Source organism: Danio aesculapii, chromosome 1 (assembly GCF_903798145.1).
Source record: "Danio aesculapii chromosome 1, fDanAes4.1, whole genome shotgun sequence".
In the NCBI taxonomy this organism is placed as follows: Eukaryota; Metazoa; Chordata; class Actinopteri; order Cypriniformes; family Danionidae; genus Danio; species Danio aesculapii.
In genome coordinates, this window is record NC_079435.1 from 34,183,513 (window position 1) to 34,208,462 (window position 24,950).

The 24,950-nt window shown below is 37.2% G+C and overlaps 1 protein-coding gene across 4 annotated transcripts in view; it reads right to left on the reverse strand.

Moving 5' to 3' along the window:
* Positions 1 to 7,034: 7,034 nt before the first annotated feature.
* bnc2 (basonuclin 2) overlaps positions 7,035 to 24,950 on the reverse strand; it is a 177,267-nt gene continuing 159,351 nt past the window's right edge. For 3 of the 4 annotated variants that reach the window (XM_056459078.1, XM_056459066.1, XM_056459072.1), the window contains 2 exons: positions 19,039 to 21,347; positions 7,035 to 11,152 (listed from right to left, as the gene is read on the reverse strand). In XM_056459078.1, coding sequence (XP_056315053.1) covers positions 10,387 to 11,152; positions 19,039 to 21,347 — 3,075 coding nt within the window. In that variant the 3' untranslated portion in view covers positions 7,035 to 10,386. Of the gene's footprint in view, positions 11,153 to 12,345; positions 12,420 to 19,038; positions 21,348 to 24,950 lie in introns of all 4 variants that reach the window. The other variant, XM_056459086.1, reaches the window with a different exon arrangement.

The window sequence follows — 24,950 nt, forward strand, 5'->3', positions numbered from 1 at the left end:
GGTTAGATAAACAGGAGCTAGATTATTTAAAGCTTTATATGTAAGAAGCAATATTTTAAATTCAATACAACCTTAACAGGCAGCCAGTGTAAGGAGTATAAAATTGGGGTGATGTGATCAAATTTTCTAGACCTGGTAAGTACTCTGGCAGCTGCATTTTGTACTAATTGAAGTTTGTTAATAGAGGATGCTGGGCAGCCAGCAAACAGTGCATTACAGTAGTCCAGCCTAGAAGTCATAAAAGCATGGACTAGCTTTTCTGCATCTGAGATGGATAGAATACTTCATAACTTAGCGATATTTCTCAGATGAAAGAAAGCAGTTTTGTGACATGGGATATATGATTTTTAAAAGTTAAATTGCTGTCTAATATGACACCCAGATCTTTATAGTAGAGCTAACGCTAACTTTGTATCCCTCTAATTGTAGGTCGAGTTGTGAGATCTGCTGTGTACAGGATTTTGGCCCAATAAGTAATAATTCTGTTTTGTCTGAGTTTAAGAGAAGATAATTGTTGGTCATCCAGTCTTTAACATCTTTATACACTCAGTTAGCTTGGACAGATTTAGACGTCTCGTCAGGTTTAGTTGAAATATATAATTGAGTATCATCTGCATAGCAGTGAAAGCTGATCCCATGTCTTCTAATAATGTCTCCCAGGGGTAGCATGTATATTGTAAACAGCAAAGGGCCGAACTAACATTCCTTACCACAATCAACTCTGTAAAACAGATGTGTTATACTGTGTGAGGCAAATTGTTGTCACACCAGATACTGACTGATTTTGCAATAGTGTTGCTATTATATTTTTGTTGGATGCACTTCAGCATCTCCTTTGTGGCCTTCTCTGTGTTACTTTCTAGTGTGTCTCCTTCATCCTCCAATATTCCCAATCATGAAAGTAACAAATATGCTACTTACTAAATTGAAAAGTGTACGCTCCAAAAATGCTGCTTGTTTAAGCTACTTATTTAAAATTAGCTGAAACAACAAAGTTCTTGTGAATTATTTGGGGTCAACTTATGATCAGTCTATTTAAACTTGTTTAAAGTTAACTTAATTTGTGTTGGGACAACATGAATGAATTGTGTGGAACCCTACATTTTTTAGAGTGTTGTAAGAGATGACAAGATGAGATGAGATCAGACAGACATGTTTTATTGTAACATAAAAAAGCAGCTCTCAGAAACCAACAAACTCACCCACCAGGAGCTGATAAGACCCCACCTATGTTAGAATTACCATTAAAACCATGTTGATAGCTGAGCCTCAAATCTTTTCGCACTCACATTTGAACAAATCTGGACATTTTTAAAATAGCCATTACTATAGCCTAGAATGTATGTAATGTTTTTATGTGTGTGTATGTGCATATTCTTTGTGACCTAGGTATAATGCTATGTCTATGCTAAATAGTGTTTATTGATGATTTACTGGTGGTATATCAATCTTTGTAGTAAAATCCTTGAATGTATTTTTAAGTCTAAAGTAACACTCTAACCACATCACAGAAGTGTTTAGTATGTATGCACAGCTAATGTGGTTTGAAAAACAACTCTCAGCATTATATTTTGGTACTTGTAACTCATCTTGAAATTATAAAATCTTAAACACTTCTCTATGAAACTACTCACCAAGCATATGAAAATCACAAGACTTGAATAAAGAGCCATAAGACTGGCTAGAAGGCAACTTTCCATTGGCCAACTCAGCCCCTGAGTTGTGACATCAGCAACCCTATTAAAGGAAGGCATGACCAATTCACTCTCTCTCTCTCTCTCTCTCTCTCTCTCTCTCTCCCTCTCCCCCTCTTGAACCTCTCTTTAGTTCCTTTTCAATCCTTCAACCTTTTTCACTCTTCACTCACCAGGCAAAATGTGGCCTAGGCCCTTAGGCCTAACCAAGATGAGGCCAGGCTTCAGCCTTCTCACTCTTCAGAGACTCAAACCAAACCAAGTCTTTATATTTGGACAATTCCAACTCATAACCTTGCTGGAATGCTGATCAACCGATCAGAATGGAGAAGAACCAGTAATGAAGCATCAGAAGACTTCCAGGCCAGCACACATTGCATAAGCCACAAACAAAGAAAAATATGTGGATTAGGCAGGGGCGGACTTCACCAATAAGTGAGGTAAGCAGCTGCTTAGGGCCCCGGGGAATTAGGGGCCCCCAAGCAATGCCAAGAAGCCTGTATTAATCATATAGCTCTTTTTTTCTATCATATGATTTTTACAATATTAGATCATTTTAAAACAGGCGGCCCTATGAACAATGGAATGTTCTGTTCGTACTGCACACGTGCAAGGTGTAGATGCTTCAAAGACACTGCCAGTCCAGTGTTTCCAATTTAACAGATTTTCATACCACCCTAGCACCAAATTTTCAAAAAAGTGACTAGTGACTTTTTTTGGTGTTACTGGAGATTTTTGGAGACTCTTGTGTTCGTATTGTACAGTTCCTACTCTTCTCAATGAGTCGCAAGTGATGCTGTTGGCCTCTCCTCCACCTTAGATCACTCACAGGCCACCCAGTATCACACAGCCGTCTCTCACACCTACAGGCTTGAGAGCAGATCATTCCTCTGCATACCAATGGCAAATGTTTTAGCACCACGAGCATGAGGTATTTCCCTGGTACAGTCAAACCAACCTGCTTCTTCTCTTCTGCTCTTTTTCTTACTGTTGTTCACAATAACAATGATTTTAGTGACACGTTACTGAATTTGAGTATATTATGTCTGTAACATTACTGCAAATTCACTACACATCTAAATTGATACTTTATTCAAACAATACATGTAATTAAGCTGACAAGCATAATAAAGCATAGTGCAAAAATAAATACCCCTTTATTAACCATAGGCTATTAAACAGAAATGCTCCAGTTACTAAGGTAACCCTCGTTCCAAAAGGGGAAATTTCCACTATGGGGATTTCCTCAGAATACAATCATCTGAAAGAGTATATAAATGGGCCAATGAGTTGACAGCGTCAGCATGCACAGCTGGCGCTACTTACAATTAAGTAAATATAATCTTGTAATATAAGCACTGCAAGTGCCATGGTGAGGCATCTTTTTCTAGCTGAAGAGCCTTTCACGCCCAACAGCTAAAGGGCAATCATTTTGGCGAAGGAACATAGCATTTGCATTCCCCCACATATCTCTGTGTTAGAGAGAAAGGCCCAGCTAGCGTTTTACAACACCTAATTGAATTTCCAAATTCACCAGGGTTTCCCAGCACACGTGAGGAATCAGCTCCCCTCAAAGATTAAAAAATCTCGCAAATGTATTAGGCCGGGGTCTCGAGAAAATGTAAGAGTGGGCCGGCCCAAAACACTGGCACATTTTGCTGACTGAAAATGCCTCCAAATACCCACCCATTTGACTGATGCCAACGCGACCAGTAGAGCTGTCTACTTGGACAGAGATCTTAAAAATACTGAGTCAAGTGATCGAGCAGACCTCTCCTAAGAGAGATCTATAAGTGGGTATGAGAGAGGAAGAGGATAGAATTAATATCCACGTCTCGCGCCTCTGGGAACTGGATTATGAGGCGATGCTTTCCCAGCGCGCCACCATTGCCGCTTGCTCAGAGTGGGGATGATCCTAACGCCCATCCCTTGGGACAGTGCGGAGGGGACAGCCTTATGCCGTGAGAGCGCATCGGCTGCACGGTTGAGCTTGGTGGGGCAGAATGGGATGCAGCGATTTCGCCGCGTATGACTGGGGGAGCTGAGCTGAGATATGCAGCAAAAGCGGATACCTCCCATGCGATTGATATATGCCAACAATGACGTGCTGTTCGTCTTGACCAGAATGTGTTTCCCCTCAAGCACAGGAAAAAAAACAGCACAGCGCAAGATACACTGCCAACAGCTCCAGGTGGTTAATATGCCAATGCAACCAGGTTCCTACCACGGACCCACAGCTGCATGCCCGCACCACACGGCCCCCCAGCGCAACTGGAAGCATCCATCGAAACGATGACATGCCTGGACACTTCTTCTAGAGGCACACAGTCCTGTAGAAATGCGGGGTCCATCCAGAGGCTGAAGGCGCAACTGAAAATTACTAATGACTTATAGTATCTAGATGCAGCCTTTATGATGCAAGCTGAGATTGCTTCTTTCAGCGATGCAATGTCAGGCACAATGCATTCAATGGAGCTAGTGACATCACTGTGAGGGGTAGGATTAGGGATGTGGTTAGGTGAGCCCATTAAAAAGCATTGCAGCTCAGATTGCATCTGCATAAGGTCTGCATCCAGACCCCTCTCTGTAATTATCCTTGTTTTTATTTTGTAATGCAGCAATAATATTGAGTTGCTAATATCTGCCACAATATCCATAAAGTAAATAGTATTTAACTTCATTTTATTGCAAAGCAAACGCTGTTGTTAGAACATATAAAAGGTTGGTACATGAATGTAATTTAATGAAATGAAGACCTTTGAGTGGAAGGACTTATTGCATGGGATGTTTTAGGAATTCCTGCATCGATTCATCCTGGTGAACATTGACAACATTCTCATTGACTCCTATTGCCATGTTGTGGAGGTCCTAAAAGTCTGTTTGAATACCAGTTGTTCCTGAAAGCTGAGAAATGCCTGCTCTACCTATCTTCAGTTCAGTTCCTGGGTTAAAATATCGGATGGATATACAAATAAATGAGAGGAAGGGGGAATCTATGAAACATTAAAGGCCTCTTAAACTTCCTCAAATTTCACATACTCGAGACATCCATCCTAGGATGACACAGTAGTTATCACTGTCATATCACAGCAAGAAGGTCGCTGATTCAAGTCCCCGCTAGGCCAGGAGACATTTCTATGTGGAGTTTGCATGTTGGATGGAAGGGCATCTGCCAGAATAGTAATTGATGGTTCATTCCGATGTGGCGACCCCTGTTCAATCAGGGACTAAGCTGAAAGATAGTGAGTGAGTGCACACCTACCCTTAGGCATGGTAGGCAATAATACCCTATTGCCAAAACTTTGCAGAGGCATGTTAAGAGCATTAGGAGTGTGCCATGTCAAAGAGTCCTCTACTATCTGGCAAGTCAGTTCCTCTCCCTGTTCCCAACTGGCCATGGTCACACCTAGTGGTAGATTTTGTAACCAACCTCCCAAACAGTAACACATATATCTTGGTTATAACTGACCTATCAATTATTCTGTCATCTACTTCCACTCAAAGGTCTTCATTTCATTAAATTACATTCATGTACCAATCTTTTATATGTTCTAACAACAGCGTTTGCTTTGCAATAAAATGAAGTTAAATACTATTTACTTTATGGATATTGTGGCAGAAATTAGCAACTCAATATTATTGCTGCATTACAAAATAAAAACAAGGATAATTACCGAGTGGGGTCTGGATGCATACCTTATGCAGATGCAATCTGAGCTGCAATGCTTTTTAATGGGCTAACCACATCCCTAATCCTACCCCTCACAGTGATGTCACTAGCTCCATTGAATGCATTGTGTCTGACATTGCATCGCTGAAAGAAGCAATCTCAGCTTGCATCATAAAGGCTGCATCTAGATACCATTAGTCATTAGTAATTTTGTTTATACGTCTTGATGCCTTACACTTGTATGACTTTTATATTGACAAAAAATAAGGCCCCGTTTACACTAATACGTTTTAGTTTTAAAATGGATAAGTTTTGCTATGGTTACATCATCCGTCCACACTACGCCTGAGTTTTCCTCAATATTAAGTAGCCTGCACAAAGTTTAGTCTTGCATCCTTTCCTTGTGAGCTCATACTTTGCAAGTTTGATATGGAAAACAAACTCGAGGACACGTCGGGTAAATCTTCAAAGGGAACAGTGTACTTTATAACCTCATTCACATCACCCTGGCTATGTTGTTTCACTTTCTAAACAATAAAATGAAAACATGATATAAAGAACTTAACAGACACCAAAAATGTTGAGGCGTCGTGTAGCTACATATTTATATGACCGCCATCTTCACTGTATGCATATTTATAACAAAATGGAGCCTATAACATAACTGCCTCATTTTACTTTCATTGAAAATATGAAACATACCCTCTTTTGCTGAATATCAGTTTTAATAATCAATAATGGTCATTATAAAAGTATAATGTACAATAACTTTATACATTATAGGAAATAAAGGCAAGCAATCAGTCAAATGCAGAATCAGTGTACGCAGTTACATAAATTAATATATTAACTTATCTTTGCGCTTAGCCATAACACGTTACCTATAGTAATAGATTCAAAAGACCAAAGTTGGGGAATATGTTGTTAGATACAGACAACAAGATGAATGAAATATCAAATTTAACAAATATAGTGCGATTAGATCCAGCGGTAGATCCTTGATGAACAGTCCGATGTGCACAGCTCTCATTGCTGCAGTGCATGCCAGAGAGTGTGTGTGTGTGGTCACGTGGTGTGTGTTTTCAGCTTGTGGACGGAGAGTTGTTCAGAAGTGCTAGGTTAAACGCCAGTGTAGATGTTGATCGGTTTTATTCTAAAACGTCGTTTTAAAACTAAAACGTATTAGTGTAATCGGGGCCTAAGACAAGGTTGAAAATTACAATGCTATTTTAACTTTCAACAAAACATTTTATGTAGCCAACAAATGCAAGGACCCACATTTTCATTACTTTTAAATGTATAAAATAACAAAGATCTGTATCAGATGCAGGTAATTGAATTCACTCCTTCGATCTCTCTTATTTTGTTTATGCTACATTTTACAACAAGCATTGACTTTCAGTGAAGTAACTCCGCATTCCTTTAATCTTAAAGTGACATTTTCAAAATAATAACATAGGCTTGGGTTCATCTATTAAATTTGAATCTGTAACGAAAATAATTTCACACACAAGAGTTTTTTCTTTTTATGACATCCCATTGTCGTTTCAGATTTATTTACACATTTGCATTTGTGTCGTCAAAATGTTGTATAAATGCACATAATGGTCAATATCACACTAGCGATATATCACATAATTGTCTTTTACAAAAGAAAGTACTTCAACGTGCCAGTGACTCATAAATCTTTAATATAAAATTGTACAAGAATTCTGATTTGTACAAAAATTCAATTTACACGCCCAAAACCATATGCATTTTATGCAAAAAAAGAAAAAAAAAAAAGATATATAGAGAAAGAGAGAGTTTATGATACAGAAGATTAAAAAAAAAAAACCTAAATCATTTAAGGGGGACATCATACTGTCTCATGAGAAGAAACATAAACATTTTATCATATAAAAGTAGCACTGTTAAGCTATTAGTATCACCCTTTGTAACTCAAAATGTGAGCTTCCTTTGATGTGGATGCCCTTTTCTTCAGTGGGTATTAAGGACACTCGAAAAGACAAATAACTACATCAAACATCACATTAAAACAAAATAAAGATTTAACATTATTCCAGGTGTATTCATTATTGTTTGTGGTTGCATAACACAATATATTGTACTACTATAGAATTATTAACTGTTTTTTCTCTCTCCTTTACTATTGCTGAATCAGCTTTATCAATTTGCTTCTCTGTATTTGACTTCATAATGGCTAGTTTTGTTTGACATATGTTCAGTGTCTTTTCAGCAGGTTCAAATCCATATCATCATACTTTTGTGCATCATGCCTCCAATGAAACAGTGTTAACACAGCAAACTTACTGATCGCCCTTACAAGATATTACATGCTGCATTAATGGTCTGTGATGGCCCTGTCCTCAGAGCTGCAATAAAATATTTAAGGCTCACTCAGACTCTTTTTAGCCAATGGCTTCATGGTAAAAGCTTAACTCTGTGGGGACAATGCAGGACAGTAATGACTGCCCAAGCTCTTGGTGGATTTTCAGAGGGGAATGTGCTGGTCATTTTTCAGAGTGGTGTGAGGGAACTAAATGGTAACTGGAGGATGAGTTGCAATTGGCCAGCTTTCCAACAGAACATCAAGACAGTATAGTATAAAGTGAAGAAAATTCAAATATTTTCTTGTCTATTCTTCCCCCCTTCTTTCATACATTTCTCCAGCTAAACTAATTTCATTGTCACCGCCATTACATATTACTTCATCAAATGCTGATTTTAAGTGTATAAATTCTTCAACAATCAGACAATTGTAATGCAAAGAGAGGCATAATGTGTAATACAATATCCAGATTTATAATGAATTTTTTTGTCTCTCAATAAATTACATTTAGAAGATTTTCCTATGCTGCCATACTGTGTTCCTTACTAGTAGTCTTTGGTTTGATGGTCTGGAAATTATGGAGGACAAGACTTCTAACTTCCATTTGTAATATCAAACTACTTATTTATCTGTATTTCTATCTATCTATCTATCTATCTATCTATCTATCTATCTATCTATCTATCTATCTATCTATCTATCTATCTATCTATCTATCTATCTATCTATCTATCTATCTATCTATCTATCTATCATTATTTGCATTTTAATAATGCACAAGCCTGAAAAGTGCTTTAGTTGTGTGATCCTTATGTTTCAGTAATGTTACTGACCAGTATTTGTTTCAAGATCTACAACATTTGGCCATTATCTTGAGGCAGTGTAATTCCTCTGAAGTGGTACTTTTTCATAATGCTTACAGAGAGCAGTAAAGCAGAACAGTGCTGTGACTACATTGCCCTCACAATGAATTAACAAACAATTACAATAGTTTTCTATTTTTGTGCCATCCCTTAAAGTTTAGTTAAGCATACACTAACAGCCATTGTCTCTGGACTGGGTGGTGGCTGAGCAGGAGAAAATAAAGGAAAGAGTAGGGAAAGAATAGAGAAAACAGTAGCTGAGATTTTGACCTCTCAACAATGCAGTGATATTAGCAATATTCATTGAATTGAAACTGAGTTGTTACACAGATCAGTGGTGGAAATACCTCCAGATTCTGTCTAGCAGTACATTTTTAATGATTCACACTGCTGTTCCCTCTTAATGTTCGTACCTTCCATCAGCTCTTTTTTTCAGAAAGCAACATTAATGGATCTAACTATCATACTTCTAATACCACTAAGTGGATAAAATTTAAAAGTGTTGCCATCTTTGTACTGTTGTTGTGTGGCTATCAGACAATGCTCACCAGAATCGAAATAAAGATGAAAAACTCAACATTAAACAAATGTCTGGAAGGTGTGTTAGAGAAGATAGTGTTTTCCTTTAATTTCTGTTCATGGGTTCTGCAACAGTGCCTTTGCTTTTGGTCACAGTTTCTATAGCCTCTCTTGTGTGGCACTCTGTAATATCAATGGCATTTGTATATAATAAAACTGATCAAAATTTTAGAGACAAAATAAGTTACAGGACACAAACTACCTCTTTAAAGTATAACTACATGCAGTAGAAAGTTTATCTACCTAACCTCTGGGCTAATTCAGCCTTTAACCATACACTTATACTCTTTAAATGTTTATTTTTCAATTATTATGATCAGAGTCAGTAATACTTATTTACTGCATTCAAATGATTATACCTGAAACACTTACTAAATGGGATGAATATAGTGTTTAATCATGTCAAATGAGATACTCTCATATAAAGATCTGGCACGTTTCTGTTAAAAGGAACAGTTAATACCACTTGGCACTGTATCCTTAAAAATGTCATGTTCACATTGGACAATGATCATTGTAAAGCGGTATCCTTGAAATAATAGTCCCACTAGTATAGTTGCAAAGTGCAAAATTGTTTTTTTTTCTATTTCTTTCTTTTTTTTAAATAAAGATATGATTGTGAGAAAAAAGTACTTTGTTAGAGCTAAAAGCATGCCAGCTCAATCTGTATACCTAACATGAAGATAAAACAAGTCACAAGTCACATGTAATTCTTTTTTTAAGATAAAACATTTTAAGCCAGTATAAATGAATCAAGCTAAGCAGATGCTACTTTGTCTTGCCTTCCTTTTCTTTTGAAGTGAAAGTCTCAGACCAAATAAAAACAAACAAACAAAAAAAGAACAAAATATCAACCATCAATACAATTGTTTCACACCAAAGCCCCTCACAACATTAGTATTTACATATTTAAGTCAGTCATGCTTTTGTAAGGGATTCTTTTAAAAGCTGTCATTACACAAATACAAACGTTTTTATTTTGGGTTTTTTTAGTTTTGTTTTTTCCTCATCAACATTTCTGCAGGCAAGGCTCACAAATAAGAGATTTAGGGAAAGTTTGTGTTGGGAACTGAGGAAACTATGATGTTATGCCACTGTGATGGCTTATTGTTCAGTACTTGCTTCCAAAAGCAAAAATGTCAAAATGTCACAATACTGAAAAAAAGGCATTTGGGGGTGGGGGTGAATTGAGAGGGTTCTTTTATAGATACGGTGCTTGAGGAAATCGGCTAAATAGGAATGAATGTTCTAATCAATCATTGTGGTATAAGAGGCCTTTTTGTGTAGGTTGGGGTTCTGGCTATGCCTGTTTCTACTCCTTACAGAAGAAAACATCATGTTACAGCCAGGTATTTTGCATTTGTGCATTTCACGGAGGTGGACAGTCTTGTAGTGCACTCGGAGAGTCCCTTTGTTACTATACAGTTTGTGGCAGATGGTGCAAAGAATGCCTCCTGTGCCATTACCTCCACTGGATGCCAAGATTGATGGTGAAACAGAGGGGTCATAGTGCAGAATCCTTTCATCTGTGTCTCCTTCTCTTTCTTCCTTCCCGGCATCCTCCCTATTCTTCCCCTCCATTGACAGTCTCTGAGCCCCAGCACTTGGGGTGCAGTCCTCAGTGTCACTAGCATCCTCTAGGTCATCCAGCAGAATTCCCTCATCACTGCCCTCATCAGACTCTTGTGAGGATTGCACACTGCCACTTGACTGTACACTAGAGGCAGTGCTCAGGTCCAGAACCACATAGTCATCATTGGGGCCATGGCAATAGCCGTTGCTGTGTGAATATTCTCTAGCGACTTGGGATCTCATTCCATCATGTCTTCTGCTTTCTGGTGGTCCACTGTCAAAACTCCTCACACCCTCCAGTTCTGTGTGGTGGTCGGCATAGATCTTTGACAGGAACTCAGCACGCAGCTGTTTAGGCAAGGTTGTAAGCTGGGGGTCCAAGACAATGTCATCCAGCTCTTTGGTCAGTAGTTTGCGATGCAGATTGATGTTGGAGCTATGTCTGCAAGAAAAGAGAGGAAATGGCTCCTGTAATCATTTATTTTAATTTAAATTTGAACTCATAACTCATAAATAACTGCAAACATACAACAACAACAGCCCATTATAAATTAAACATGTTTTCACACTCGTATTACAGTAACACATTTTGTTTTCTTATTTTACATTTGAGTATTACATGTGACATTTATGTCTTGCAACAAAGTTTTATTATTGCAAGATCTACTGTTGCATTTATATAGCACCAATATATCACATTTCCTGCTTTCATGCATTCCTTTGCATGAATGTGTGTTAGAGCACACCACTTTCTGACACAGCATAGAGTTCAATAACTTGAGCACAGCTTAGACAGTATCCTGCTAGAGTGTTTACTCCTGTCAGCATGTCTGCAGGCATGCACAAATGCAATTGACTCTGACTCAATTAAATACTCCACCACATTGAATGGGAGTTTATCAATTGATTTGAGCCATGGTAATGTAATAATCGAGAGAAACTCAATAGCATATTAACTCAAACTTGGACAGCATTAGCACACTGACTCACTCCTGAAGCTAGCTTCAGCGAGACCCATAACCATATTGTTCATTTAGGCTTCATTAATAAAGATGAGCTTTTTCTCACCACAATCCCAAACACGTTACATGCAAGTGAATGATGACCAATTCATCTAAACCTTGATTAATTTCAACTACATCTGCCTCTACACAAATGCTCCTTCAGTTATGAAACCATACAGTGTGTCAATCCTCATAATGTTCAGATAACAACTGAATAATTAGTGTCATAGCAAATAAGAAATAAGCAAAAGAGAATGCCAATTTTGTCATGTGGAATTGGCTAATACATGGTGTAAGACCAAAATAAAACAAAAAATATAGTTGTGCACTAAGATTCTGTAAGTGACATACAGCTGCTGCATACTACATTTCCAGTCTTAAAATAACAATAACTTAGATACAAGATAATAACACAAACCCATAAATAAATAAACAAATAAATAAATAAATAAATATATATATATATATATATATATATATATATATATATATATATATATATATATATATATATATATAAAGAAAAATTAGCCCAGGAATTCTTGGTCATGCAAAAATGGTTAAAATAACTTAAATAATCACCTAATCGTCACTGATAAATATAGATTGTACAAGGTATTGTAGAGCTTACCAGCAGTGCCATGGTTGATGCAGTCAAAAAGGGTCCCTTTTCTTTAATTATTTAGTTCCCTATCCGACATTCTCCTGCAAGAAGTGAAAATAAATTCAATAGAGGGACCCTTTCTGTTGATATAAGATATATAGGAGTGGACCACAAAGCATCATCAACATTCAAGAGCGCACATTTATCTAACCTAGGGTGGTCTGCTAATATGCATGTGAGAATAAATATGTGTAAACATAGCTGACCTTGTTTGTTTGTTTTTTCAAACTATTTTTAGAATAATATTTTAGTAAAAAAATATGCTTTGATAGAAAATTATTGATTTCTGTAAAAAAAGACGAATAGCTTTATGTAAATAACCAACTTAAAACTTTATATATTTTGACTGTATTTTGTGTGCAGTTGATGATGCTTAAGTCAGTCACTCTTTTTGCAAATGTAACCATACCTGAAAATTGCACCCTCACACTGCTCATAAGCTCTAGGCTGCCTTAACTTTTTGGCCTCTATATGCACCCAAACGAACGTGCACACAGGCTATACTATAAATTGTTTAATCTATGACAATCCATTTTAGGTAAGCTACAAATACACATACAAATGCTATATATTTGCTTCTACAATATAACACAATTGTTGACTATTCTGTGCTATATCTCTGTGCTAAATAGGTTTGATAACCACATAATTCTGTGATCTGTTGGCAAATGTTTCAGTCAAACTGAAATTCTGCGTTGGACAGCCCACGAGGCACTTTAATTAGGGAGGACGTGTTGTCTTTACATCTGTATACACTATACTATACTGTTTACAGTATAGTATAGTGAGAACACAGCACCGTTACTGCTGTCATTTTTGCTTTCTAAATTAGTAAACTCCAGCCATTTCTGTCTCAAATGTACAGGTGGAAAACAAAAATAAATTAATTAATCTTGGAATATCTGAGAAGCCAAATACACAAACAACTAGGGATTTTTAGTCAGATTTACTTATAATTGAGCTCTTCTTTAGGAGAGATACTAAACTGTATATACTGTCTGTATTGAAACTGTATATATATATATATATATATATATATATATATATATATATATATATATATATATATATATATATATATATATACAAACACACACACTACTGTCAAAAGTTTGGGCTCAGTACAATTTTTGTACATTTTTGTGAAATGTAATTGCACTATAAATATATAAAATATAAAATAATAACTAAAATATAACTGTTCAAAATTAGTTTATAATTAAATTTAATAATTTAATCCAGTGATTTTAAAGATGAATTTTTAGCTTTATTACTCCAGTCTTCAGAGTCGCATGATTCTTAAGAAAGCACTCTATGATTATTGTTATTATTATTATTATTATTATTATTATTATTATTACTAGTAATATTCTTATTAATGGTAATAGTATTATAAGCTATAATGACTGGAATAATAATTTCATTTGAAACTACATACAATAAGAAAGCAGTTACTTCAAATTTTTTATAAATATTTAACTTTTTTTTTCCACTTAAAAAATCCCGCCTTGATGAACAGAATAACTTTCTTTAAAAAAAAAAAACATTAAAAAAACCTGACCCCAAACTTTTGACTTTATATATATATATATATATATATATATATATATATATATATATATATATATATATATATATATATATATATATATATATATATATATACTTTATTAGGTCTGGTAAGGGGCTAAAAACTAAAGTCACATAATCACTAATGAATTGCCAGATGTTATGATGTTGGTTTATTTTGGCTAAGAAGCACAAAGCTGAAGCTGTGACACTGCAATAGCGGAGAGGCTGCCCTTTCATTTATCAGGTTAAGCCTTTCTGCCTCATTTCCTTCTCCCCTGCAACCCCATTTCAGGCCACAACTAAGTCCTGCACTTCAGTCCCCTCCTCCACAGCCCTCCTCAGCTTGCTTTCCCTCCCTTTCGACCTCTAATGTGGCAGCCAAACCAATTTACCCAAAGCTTGAGGCAACCTCTCCTGAGAAGGTTTTTTTTTTTTTTTTTTTTTTTTTTTGCAGAGGAGGAGAGAGGTATGGCTCTTAATGTGTCTTGTCCCTAGAATGTTAATCATCTTTAGGATTTGATGGCCCTTTTGGTTCCTGCCAAGTGTGCACATTTGCGAAATGAGTTGTAATACTCAATTGCAAAGGGAAAGGAAACCATTAGATGATAAGGTTCTTTCTTTTGTTTTTATCTTTTCGTCTAATGTGTTTTGGGCAGGTTAAGATCAGATCCCTTGCTCTATATACAGGCCACCCTAGCCACAGTAGCTGAGAATATTCAACAAACAAAGACAAAGTTTAGTGATAGTTTGAAGTGCTGAATTCTCTAAGCCTGACATCATATGTCTCGACACCACAGGAAGAGAGAAGAGGAATGGGAAGATATAATTAACCTTCACTCTCCCTAACCACAGTTGGCTTGTGTGAGAATGTAGAATGAATATTACCGCACCATGGGAATCTGGAGCTAGGCAGACACTCAAGGGTCATCAGCAACAGACAAGCAAGGAAACAAACAAATGAATGAATGAATGCAACCCAAGACATTGGAAATACATGCTCAGGGCTATGTTTTTGCAAACTGCGAAATACATTACTCCAGTGACGTCTGCTTGCAGCTTGTGTTAATAAATCCATTTTCTTATATGTGCCATTTACATGTCCTTCTTGTAAATTGACTAGAGGCCACTGTTTATATTTCTGTGAATCTCAAAAGGTTACTGGGCTGTGTTTTCATACGTGCCATTTTCACATCCTTCTTGTGCGCTAAAAGCTGGCCAACTTGTCATGCATAATATATCACCTCACGATCGACTGACCCACACATTCCTTTTTCTACATCCAACCAATAGTGTTTTCAAAGGCAAACAAGGAGAAAAAAACAAATCGCAGCTACATACTTTCACCACAATTTACATTACTTTTACCTGATTCTGGAACTGCTCTTTATTAGACCCAAACCTGGTTCCCCCCATGTCCCAAGTTCAACGGTGTATGAGGCAAGCTACCAAGCAAACTGACTCATGCGGAAAAGCCGTCCACATGGTGTTAAGCGGGGGAGGCAAATGTGTTCCATTACATTTGATAGATTTGTTAAAGTTGTTTTTTTATGGTAATTTTTTGGTGCTGCTCAAACAATTGCACAAAAACAATCTTTTGTCCATTGATAACCTGTCCCTGTAAAGGTTTCGAATTGTAGTGTAGAGAGGAACAGAATTTGTTGGTTCATTTTAGTCAGTTGTTGTGTTCATTTTAAAGAAAACATGAAACTAGGTAAAGTACAGTAATTTAGGTAAAGTATGCCAAAGCATGTATTTGCAGTTTCTCATATTCCCAATGAGCATGTGTTGAATGAATGAATGAATAAATGAATGAACATTTATTTGCTGATGAGGATAAAAATAGTAAAAAATGTCATGCAATAATGTTTGCACTTAGCTTTAATCAGTAATAATATTCTGCCCTATCCCTGACATTTTCTCAAACCTTTATCTTCACGCTTTTTTTTTTTTTTTTTTTTTTGCTTAATTGCATCCTCTTTATTCATTTTATGGGAGATGTGTATTTGTTTGATATAGCTAAACAGAATGTTATTTATCAATTTGGCTTCCTACTCAGGGATGCCAAGAGCTTATTTAAAAGTCAGTGTGGAGAAGTTTATTAACACTGAATTTAGATGACACGTTAGCATTTATTACTTGGATTTTAAAGCCATATATTTTCAGACTGATATTCATTTTCATTTTTTAAAATACTTTGCTGTAAAATGTGGTGTATAGTTGTAAATTATTGATAGCAATATATATATAGGAGTAAACATAACTGGAAAATTATAATTTTTCTAAACCCTACTATATAATCTCTTATCTTACAGTTTTTCTCAGTTGCTTTGGTGCATTTCTCACAACACTATTTACATTTGCACAACAGTTATTGTATTTCTCAAAACAATTAGTCATTTGTGCACATCATAGTAGCAGTTTCTCATTCCTTCTAACACATTGCAAATGCTTTTGGACATGGATCAACTGCTTTCATACAACTCTCTGCTTTTTTATGACATTATCATTTGCTTATGTCATTTCAGTCAAAATGAACTAAACTTGTGAATGCTGAATAGTCATTCCATATAAAACTAATAGTCCACATTTCATTACTTGAGTAATTACATTCAAAAATGTTGAACTAGTTGTCAAAATCTGTCAAGCAAATAGTATTAAAAATATAAATCTTTTTTTCCTGAAAATGTCTTCTAAATTGAACAATTTCATGAATGATTTACATACCGATGTATGTTGTAGGTTCAGTTCCAATATGTACTGCAATATTGTTTACAGTTGTGCACAGCTCTACCCAAAGCAAGTTTATGTTTTTTTTTAAATAAGGGTGTATTTATTCTTTTGCACAATGGTGTGAATAAATTTGAATTGTAAAGAGCATATGCAGTAAAAATGTGAAACATACTGTACATATTCAGTGTCTTGTACTCAGATAGCTCACTAAATGCAGTGACTTTACTTTAGTTTATAAATGGCTGTGCAAACAGTATATAGTGCTGTCTTGAGCATTTTCAGCAAGTGTCACCAAAATTGTTTTTGCATTGGAAAATAATTACAGAGTAAACTGTCATAATGAAAACAGGCCAAAGCCATCTGAATATCTTGTTCATAAACAATGGTGTCAGGACTTTTTATCTTGATGACACTGACACTTTCATTGACATGAATACTTGCTTTTGAGGAATGAGCTATCCATTTTGAGCAAGTGACATGCTTTGCAGGTTATCAACTAGGTTTTGCAGTTTGCACTAATTGTTTTGAGAAATGCATTAACTGTTGTGCAAATGTAAACAGTGTTGTGAGAAATGCACAAAAGTGATTGAGGAAAAACTGTAAACAAAACCACAGCACTGACTTGAATGTCAAAGAAATTATTTTTGGATACCATATGAAATATGTTCATATCAAATGTATATTGTAAAATTGTATATTGCTTGGCGACGCAGTGGCGCAGTAGGTAGTGCTGTTGCCTCACAGCAAGAAGGTCACTGGTTCGAGCCTCGGCTGGGTCGGTTGGCGTTTCTATGTGGAGTCTATGTTCTCCCTGCCTTTGCGTCGGTTTCCTACAGGTGCTCCGGTTTCCCCCACAGTCCAAAGACATGTGGTACAGGTGAATTAGGAGGCTAAATTGTCCGTAGTGTATTAGTGTGAATGAGTGTGTGTGGATGTTTCCTAAAGATGGGTTGCTGCTGGATGGGCATCCGCTGCTTAAAACATATGCTGGATAAGTTGGTGGTTCATTCCGCTGTGGCGACCCCAGATTAATAAAGGGACTAAACCGAAAAGAAAATGAATGAATGAATGAATATTGCTGAGTAAGACTGGGCTAAAGGTCTGAAAGTGTGAGGTGAAGTGAAGGGGAGAAACCTAAAAAGGGTGGAGATGAGGTAGCATAGAGGCTGGGTTGAATCAGCAGGTGAAAATACTCAATTAATGTGCATCCTGATTTTAAAAGCAGGACTGCTGTATTCCCCTGCTTTCATAAGGAACATTTCTACAACTTTTGCTTTCAGCAAAACAGATGCATCACACTAAAACATAGATGGATGGATGGATGGATGGATGGATGGATGGATGGATGGATGGATGGATGGATGAATGGATGGATGAATGGATAGAGGGAGTCATTGCAGTACAACAACACACAGCAGGGGCTCACAAACATCTCACTTCTTAACTTTCTACACTTGTCTCTTAAATAGTCACCAATTATGTTTATATTCTACTAATTAGCATACAAGACCTCACATTAACTCAATGAAGCATAGACTGGTCTTTATTTGTAATTTTCTGTAAAACGGACTAAAGATATGCACACACACATTCCATCCACAAACCTTAACCCAAACTCTAAAAACTGCTTTCAAAGAAAACATTCCTTTCATGTACATATGTACATGCTTTTAATAGTAGTTTGTAACCACACTGATCTATATTTATGCTAAATCATATTAATTGTAACTTATAAATCACTAATGATTTCGCAGACTTTTGCAGAATCACAGAATACATTTTATTTGTAGAGCCAAAACAATTAACTATGAAGAGTCTACATTTGATGGAAGAGCTGTTTATTGCTTGCCCTCTGGCATAAATGAATTCTAGTGCTGTTTATGGTAAATGTGTTAACTAGCAGTCGAAGAAACCTGCACCTCCTGATGCGCTAATGAATGCAGCGGTTTGACAAGGTTGAACCCCTGCTAATGTATGCATGTCTACCTGTGTGTGACATGTGAGCAAGTATAGATAAACAGAAAATTATTGCATTAAATAAGGGTCTGTATAAATGTACAATCAACACATGTTCTTCCTGTTAAAACATAATTTAACATCTTTTCTGAACATTTTTCCCATTCAAATTTGCAATAAAGAGTGAAGTTTAAACATGTTTTTCAGAAAGGTCTTAAAGGTTGTATCAAACTTTATGAAACATACTAAGAGATGTCATGCTAAAGCAACACTTAAATAAACACAATTCAAAACAATACACAGTATTGTACAGTGTGGTATATTATAGCATAGTATAGTATAGATTCTGTTTTATTGTCTCTAAATATATCTGTATATAATATAAAAAGTGATTTGCCTCACCTATCTCTGCTCCGCCGGGAGGGGAAAGCAGCATTGCATCCAGAGACAGTACACACATGCATCTCTTTTAGGTGAACATTCTTGTAGTGCAGTTTGACACTGTAGGAACTTTTAAAGCTCTTTTTGCAGACGTAGCAGATTTTGGGATCAGGACTAGAGCAGAGATCACCCTCAGGTGACTGGGAGGGGAACTTTGGTGTACTTGTTCCATAGCTCATAGAGGAGATGAAACTTTCATGTAAGGCAGCCATGCTGGCAGCAGCTGCAGCAGCAGCTGCCATACCTCCATTGTAAAGGCTGTACTGACCCATGCAAAACATGTCATAAGTAGGATCATTGATCTCTTCTTTGATTTTGATAACAGGCTGGTGTTGGGAGGGTGGGGAATGGCTGTGTTCATCCAAATCTTTTCCGAGATGTTGGTCATCTTCTGCCCCCTGGTGTTCCTTATCCAGATTTTTCCCCAGTGCAGTCTGATGTATGTCAGTGTCCATCAGCTCGTCGCGGTACAGCATTTTGGATTCAGATGTCTCTGACTCATTTTCAAAGTCTCGTTCATGATCTTGGTCCTCAGAGGTAAAGCTGTCAATACAGCGTAGGTCACCATGGCCTCTACCACCATGACTGCCAGTGCACTCTTCTTGTTCAGGATGGAGCATGCCTCTAAGTGCTTGACTGGGACTCATTTCATCGTGTGATGGAGACTCATGTCCACTACCACCACAATGATGACTGCTGCTGCTACTGCCATTATTGTTGTTGTTGCAGTTGCCATTAACATTATGGATGCTGGATGGTTGATGATGGTGATGATGACAACTATCTCCATCATCATCATCCTCATCTTTGTCATCATAATCATCTGCAACATCTATCACCTCTTTCTCTATCTTTACTGGCATGCTAGACTTGCGAGGCTTCTTTTTAGGCATAGGATCAAGAATAATGGAATCGTGGGTACTGTGATTTGTGGGTAAGCGATGAGAGAATGGTGATGTTTCGGATACATGCATGCTGAGGGAGCTAACAGCTAACATCTGTTGCTGGTCTGTAAGAGATGTGCTGTTGGCTGCTGTAGGCAAAATTGGACTGGTAGGCAGAGAGACTGGGGGGCTAACTAGGTCAGCAGGAGAGAGTAGTGTACGATAAAAGGGAGGCACAGGTTGCACTGGCTGCACAGACTTTAAAGAAGGGAATACAAGTGGACTCTGCAGAGGTGACTGTATCATAGGCTCAAGAGGAGGGGTGGCAAAGCTTAATGGTGGCCGTCCTGGGCTAGTTAGGTTGAAGCCACTTTTGGTACTTGATATGACAGGAGTGGCTGTCCCAGAGCTGGAGCGAATGAGGTCCTTGTCCCGGTTGTTCCTCAGCATAGGCATGTGTAGGCGAGGATTGGGATTAGCACTATGTCGGTTACGACTACGCAGAGAGCTGAAGACCATATTGCAGCCTTCAATAGTACAACGATGCTTAATCTTCAGATGCACAGCATTGTAGTGGATCTTTAAAGTACCCTTGTCGTAGAAAGTCTTGCCACAGGAGTTGCAGCAGACACGACCCTTACGTGATGTCGCACCCATGCGACGTATGCGATGCATTTTGGAGGAGAAAGAAGAGTGTGTTATAGTTTTTGACTGTTCATTCTTTTCAAAATGGTGATGGATCTGGTGGTTGTTCAGAGAACTTGACTGTTGTTGCCCCTGGGTTTGTTGTGTTGGTGTCTGTGGTTGCTGGGACTGCAGTGTAGATGGTGTTGGAGAGATAGGAGAAGCTCTGTTGGGTTCTGTCTTAGGTTCGATGGCATTGGGTAAGGTGCCCATTACTCCTCGACTGGGGCTTTGACCACTATGAAATGGTGAGAGTGAAACTTCAGATTCGCTGGCCTCCACTGGGTCACTCTGATTTGGCAGATTTGGCTCCCTCATTCTCAGACCTGATTGCTCAATGCTAAGTCCATTTGGTGGAAGCCCTAGCATTGGGGCTGACATGGGGTTGATGTACTGGAAGGGCAGCAAGAAAGCCAAACTGTTTGGGATGTTCTCAAAATGGTGAATGCTAGAAGGGCTGTTGTTTTCTAGGTGTGATAAAAGGCCAGGACTACGTGTGCGATTGTTGCTTTCAATAAAAGTTCTAATGCCAGAATCAGTCTTTGATGAGGGCACTGTGACTGCCTGACCTTCTTTTTCCTGAATGGCCATCAATTCCACAATAGACTTTGTTTCGCCAAAGCGCAGAAACTGTTGCAGTGTGATGATCTCCTCTTCCCGAGACATTATAGTCCACCTGTCCAGAACCTTGCCTGCAGCATCCTAGAGGCCATATGAGAAAAGAAAAGAAAAAAAAAAACAAATGCTTATTTCTTTTTTTACCGCATATAATTTGTGAATAACGATGGGCAGATAAGGATATATCATCAAAATGAGCACATAAACAGCAATTGATATTATGGTTACGAAATAAAAGTATTGAATTTTCACTCTGCTTTGCTAATTCTTTCTAAATAACTGTACAAGTGTAGTCTTATGCCTGCACACTAAGACAAGCCATGCAAAGATTAATAGAATGTTTAGATAACAACAACAACAATAATAACCTGTATAATAATGTTATCATTTGGTATCAATATTGTGTGAAATACAGCTTTAAAATATGTCAAAGGTTCACAAATTCACAAATAATTAGTCGAATTAAAACTATTTTCATATTGGTTATGCAATTTTGGACCAAAAATAGCTCATGTTTATTTAACCATGTTTTTTAAGAAGCCTTGGAGGTGACAGCAATCTTGCATTACATTTATCAGGCAGGATGCAGATCAGTATTAATTGAACTTTATTTTAATTGGAGATTGGAGTGTTATTTAAATATTAAAGAAGGCATACTTCATCAAGCATATGGTGTCAACGAAAACTGTTCAACAGCTTTCATAAACTGTTTGTTCTCAGATATTCAAATACGAAATAAAGTAAATCTCAACATATCCTAAACTATATTAGTTTGTTTGCATATTTAATTGTGTTGTCATCTGTGTATGTATGTATGTGTGTATGTGTAGGAGGAGCTGGAACCACTGGATATGTAAAGTTTCCATGATAGAGAGGTATTGCTCCAGGAGAAGAAATAAGCCCAACTTTCAAAAGAACTTGTTCTTTAGCCAGGATTGTAAGAAATGGTATTATTAACCACTGAAAAATAAAACAGTTCAAACTCTGCACACTTGTCCACTGCCAGACGCTGAGACATGGCAAGCGATTCTGGGAAAGGAGTCTTGGCAGTATCTTTTAGCATTGTGGTTAGGCTTGTAACTTTGATACATAAATATGTGACCTAGTGTTCTGTCCCCTTTCTCTGGTAGCAGCATTATTTGACTCTGAAGAATGCTTCTTATAGTATATAACTCTGCCTCCTAAACCTGTGCGAATCGGCTCTCTATGTCACTAATCTGGGTTAGGGAGTAATAGACATAACCCCTCATACCATTCATAAGCTTTCTATATATGTTCAATGACATTTGGTATTTATTGATTATGTGAATTTAATGAACAGTATTTGCTGGTTAAGGGGAGAAAATGATTATTTGTTCTTTTCAAATACAATCCTTTCTCTGACACAGAACAAGACAACATCAAGGGAGCAATGGTTGTTCTGATCACAATTAGAGATGACAGAAGGCAAGGCTTTGTCTGCCCTGGCCTGCTTGGTTCTATGAATGATAAATGGTTGCTCTGGATTTTAAGAGCGGTAAAAATCAACAGCACAAAGCACAAAGGGCCTTTAAGGCGCAGACAGAGAATAAATGTTTAAAGAGAGTGGGAGAGTTAGAGAATGAGAGAAAGTGAAGAAAAGAGAAGATGGTAAAAGAGAACGAGAGGTGGGAATACAGAAGGGTTTCACAACAGCATGGCCTCAGAAATTTAAGCAAGATAAATTCTTCAGAGACAGCACATCAATAGTCACTGGGGTATTTGTTGTTAAATATACATTAAAAACATTTTATACTTTCATTTCGTGCTTGAGTGTGAGTTTAGCCTGGAGGTAAGACTTTAAATTTCAGCCTCAACAATATTATTTTATACGGCATAGTGGTTTGAACTCCTGTATTTCAATTTGATGTAGAAGAAGGGAAAAATTACAAAGTGAATTTTTTTAACAGTACTAACGGCACTATCAAATCCCATAAAAATACTGTGGCATGATTGAACAATTCTTTCATTACACTCTTTCAGTTTTTTCTTCTTCTACACATTCCCTTCTTTCAGTTTTACATATTTAAATTGTGAAAGTGTGTAAAAGAGCATATGTTTATTTATTTGTTTGTTTGTTTTCTTTTTTTCTACATTAGAATGTGCAAGGTAAAACTGTATAAAATTAAGACAATGCAATTTTGTAGGTACCTTTGCCCCGCTGGCGTGTTTGCTGGAGTGTAGCTGAAAAAGTCAGATTATGGACTAGTTTATAATGGTGTATCTGCCTAGGCACATGGGGACTCAATCTAGGCACTGTTAGACATGGACAGGGAGATTAACTACCCTACAATTTCATGTTACTTCTTTTAATTACTGTCCCAGTTCATACCTATATTATATACTCAGTCACTCACTCACTTTCCTTTGGCTCATTTTCTTCTATTTCTGGGCTTTCAGGGGGAAGAACATATAAACTCCACACCAAAATGCCTCTTGTTTCAGTCGGTACTTGAATTAGCAACCTTTTTACCATGTTACCCACTGTAGTAGTTTAAATATTTCTGTTCAATTATTTCACTTTAAGGTGCAAACCCTCAGTGATGAGTATGCTTAACCTGCACACCTCGCAATAAATGATCAGAACAGTCTAACTGCAGCCAGAATACAGTTATTTTCAAACAGTGCCATTTACATTTGCAAGTTCAGCAAGAATGACCCTTGGCTGTTTGGACTGCTGCCACTATTCAACCCTGTGCTTTTCAAACAAATCTGACATGGCCAAGTTTCACTTATGAGTTTATCTTATTTTTTGTCATTATTCAATTACAGCATACAGCAAGAGAAGACATTGAACTGTAATGTTTACCAAATGTGCTTGGATGGAATCACTGAGGCCAGCTCACTGTCATGATACAGGTCACAGGCTGTACTCTTTGGCAGGCCAGTGTAAGAGGGACTATGCAAACGCACCCATCAACATTTCCAAAGACGTCTGGACCCAAGCCAGTTAAACTCAAGGCCACACTCAAAAAAAAGTGATAATGATTGTTTGATTGAAAATGATAATGATAAATAGTGGAAATGTTTGTTTCAGAAACAAAAGCTTTCAGTAACATTTAGGATGATTTTACTATTTTGATGGCTCTTTCCCATATTTAGATCTTTTTGAGTCTTAATTTATTCATACAAGCAATGTTATCCTGGATAAAACTAAAAGAGGTGAAGTGGAGGCTACATTTAGATTGACTGATACAATAAAATATTACTATGTCTGCCCACAAATCAGCCTCAGGTCCTTAGCCAACTCCCCTGCATTAGTCAGGCAACAAACCTGCCATTAGTAGCACTTTTACACCAAGGCACTCATCTGCCAATTAGCTTAATGTGGCTTCTATCTATGCATTCTGCAGATTTGCCATACTCAAATGAAATCTCATTAGAACCATCCCCCACGCCCCCCAACACTGTGATGGATTACACTGTCATTACACATCCCTGACTCCTTTACATAATGTGGCTGAACACTGTTTGTGAGGTTAAAGACAATTAGTTAATAATTATAGCATTAAGTCACAGGTCTCATCTATCCATGGTGCAGTAGGCAAATGCAGCAAATGTGTCAACTGGTGTGATGGCTGTATTTATCTCACTGCTGCTGGTGTCATTTACTGAAACCCAATAATGATGCTGGAGGCTCGAGGTTTGTAAATTGTCTCCGAAGACAAG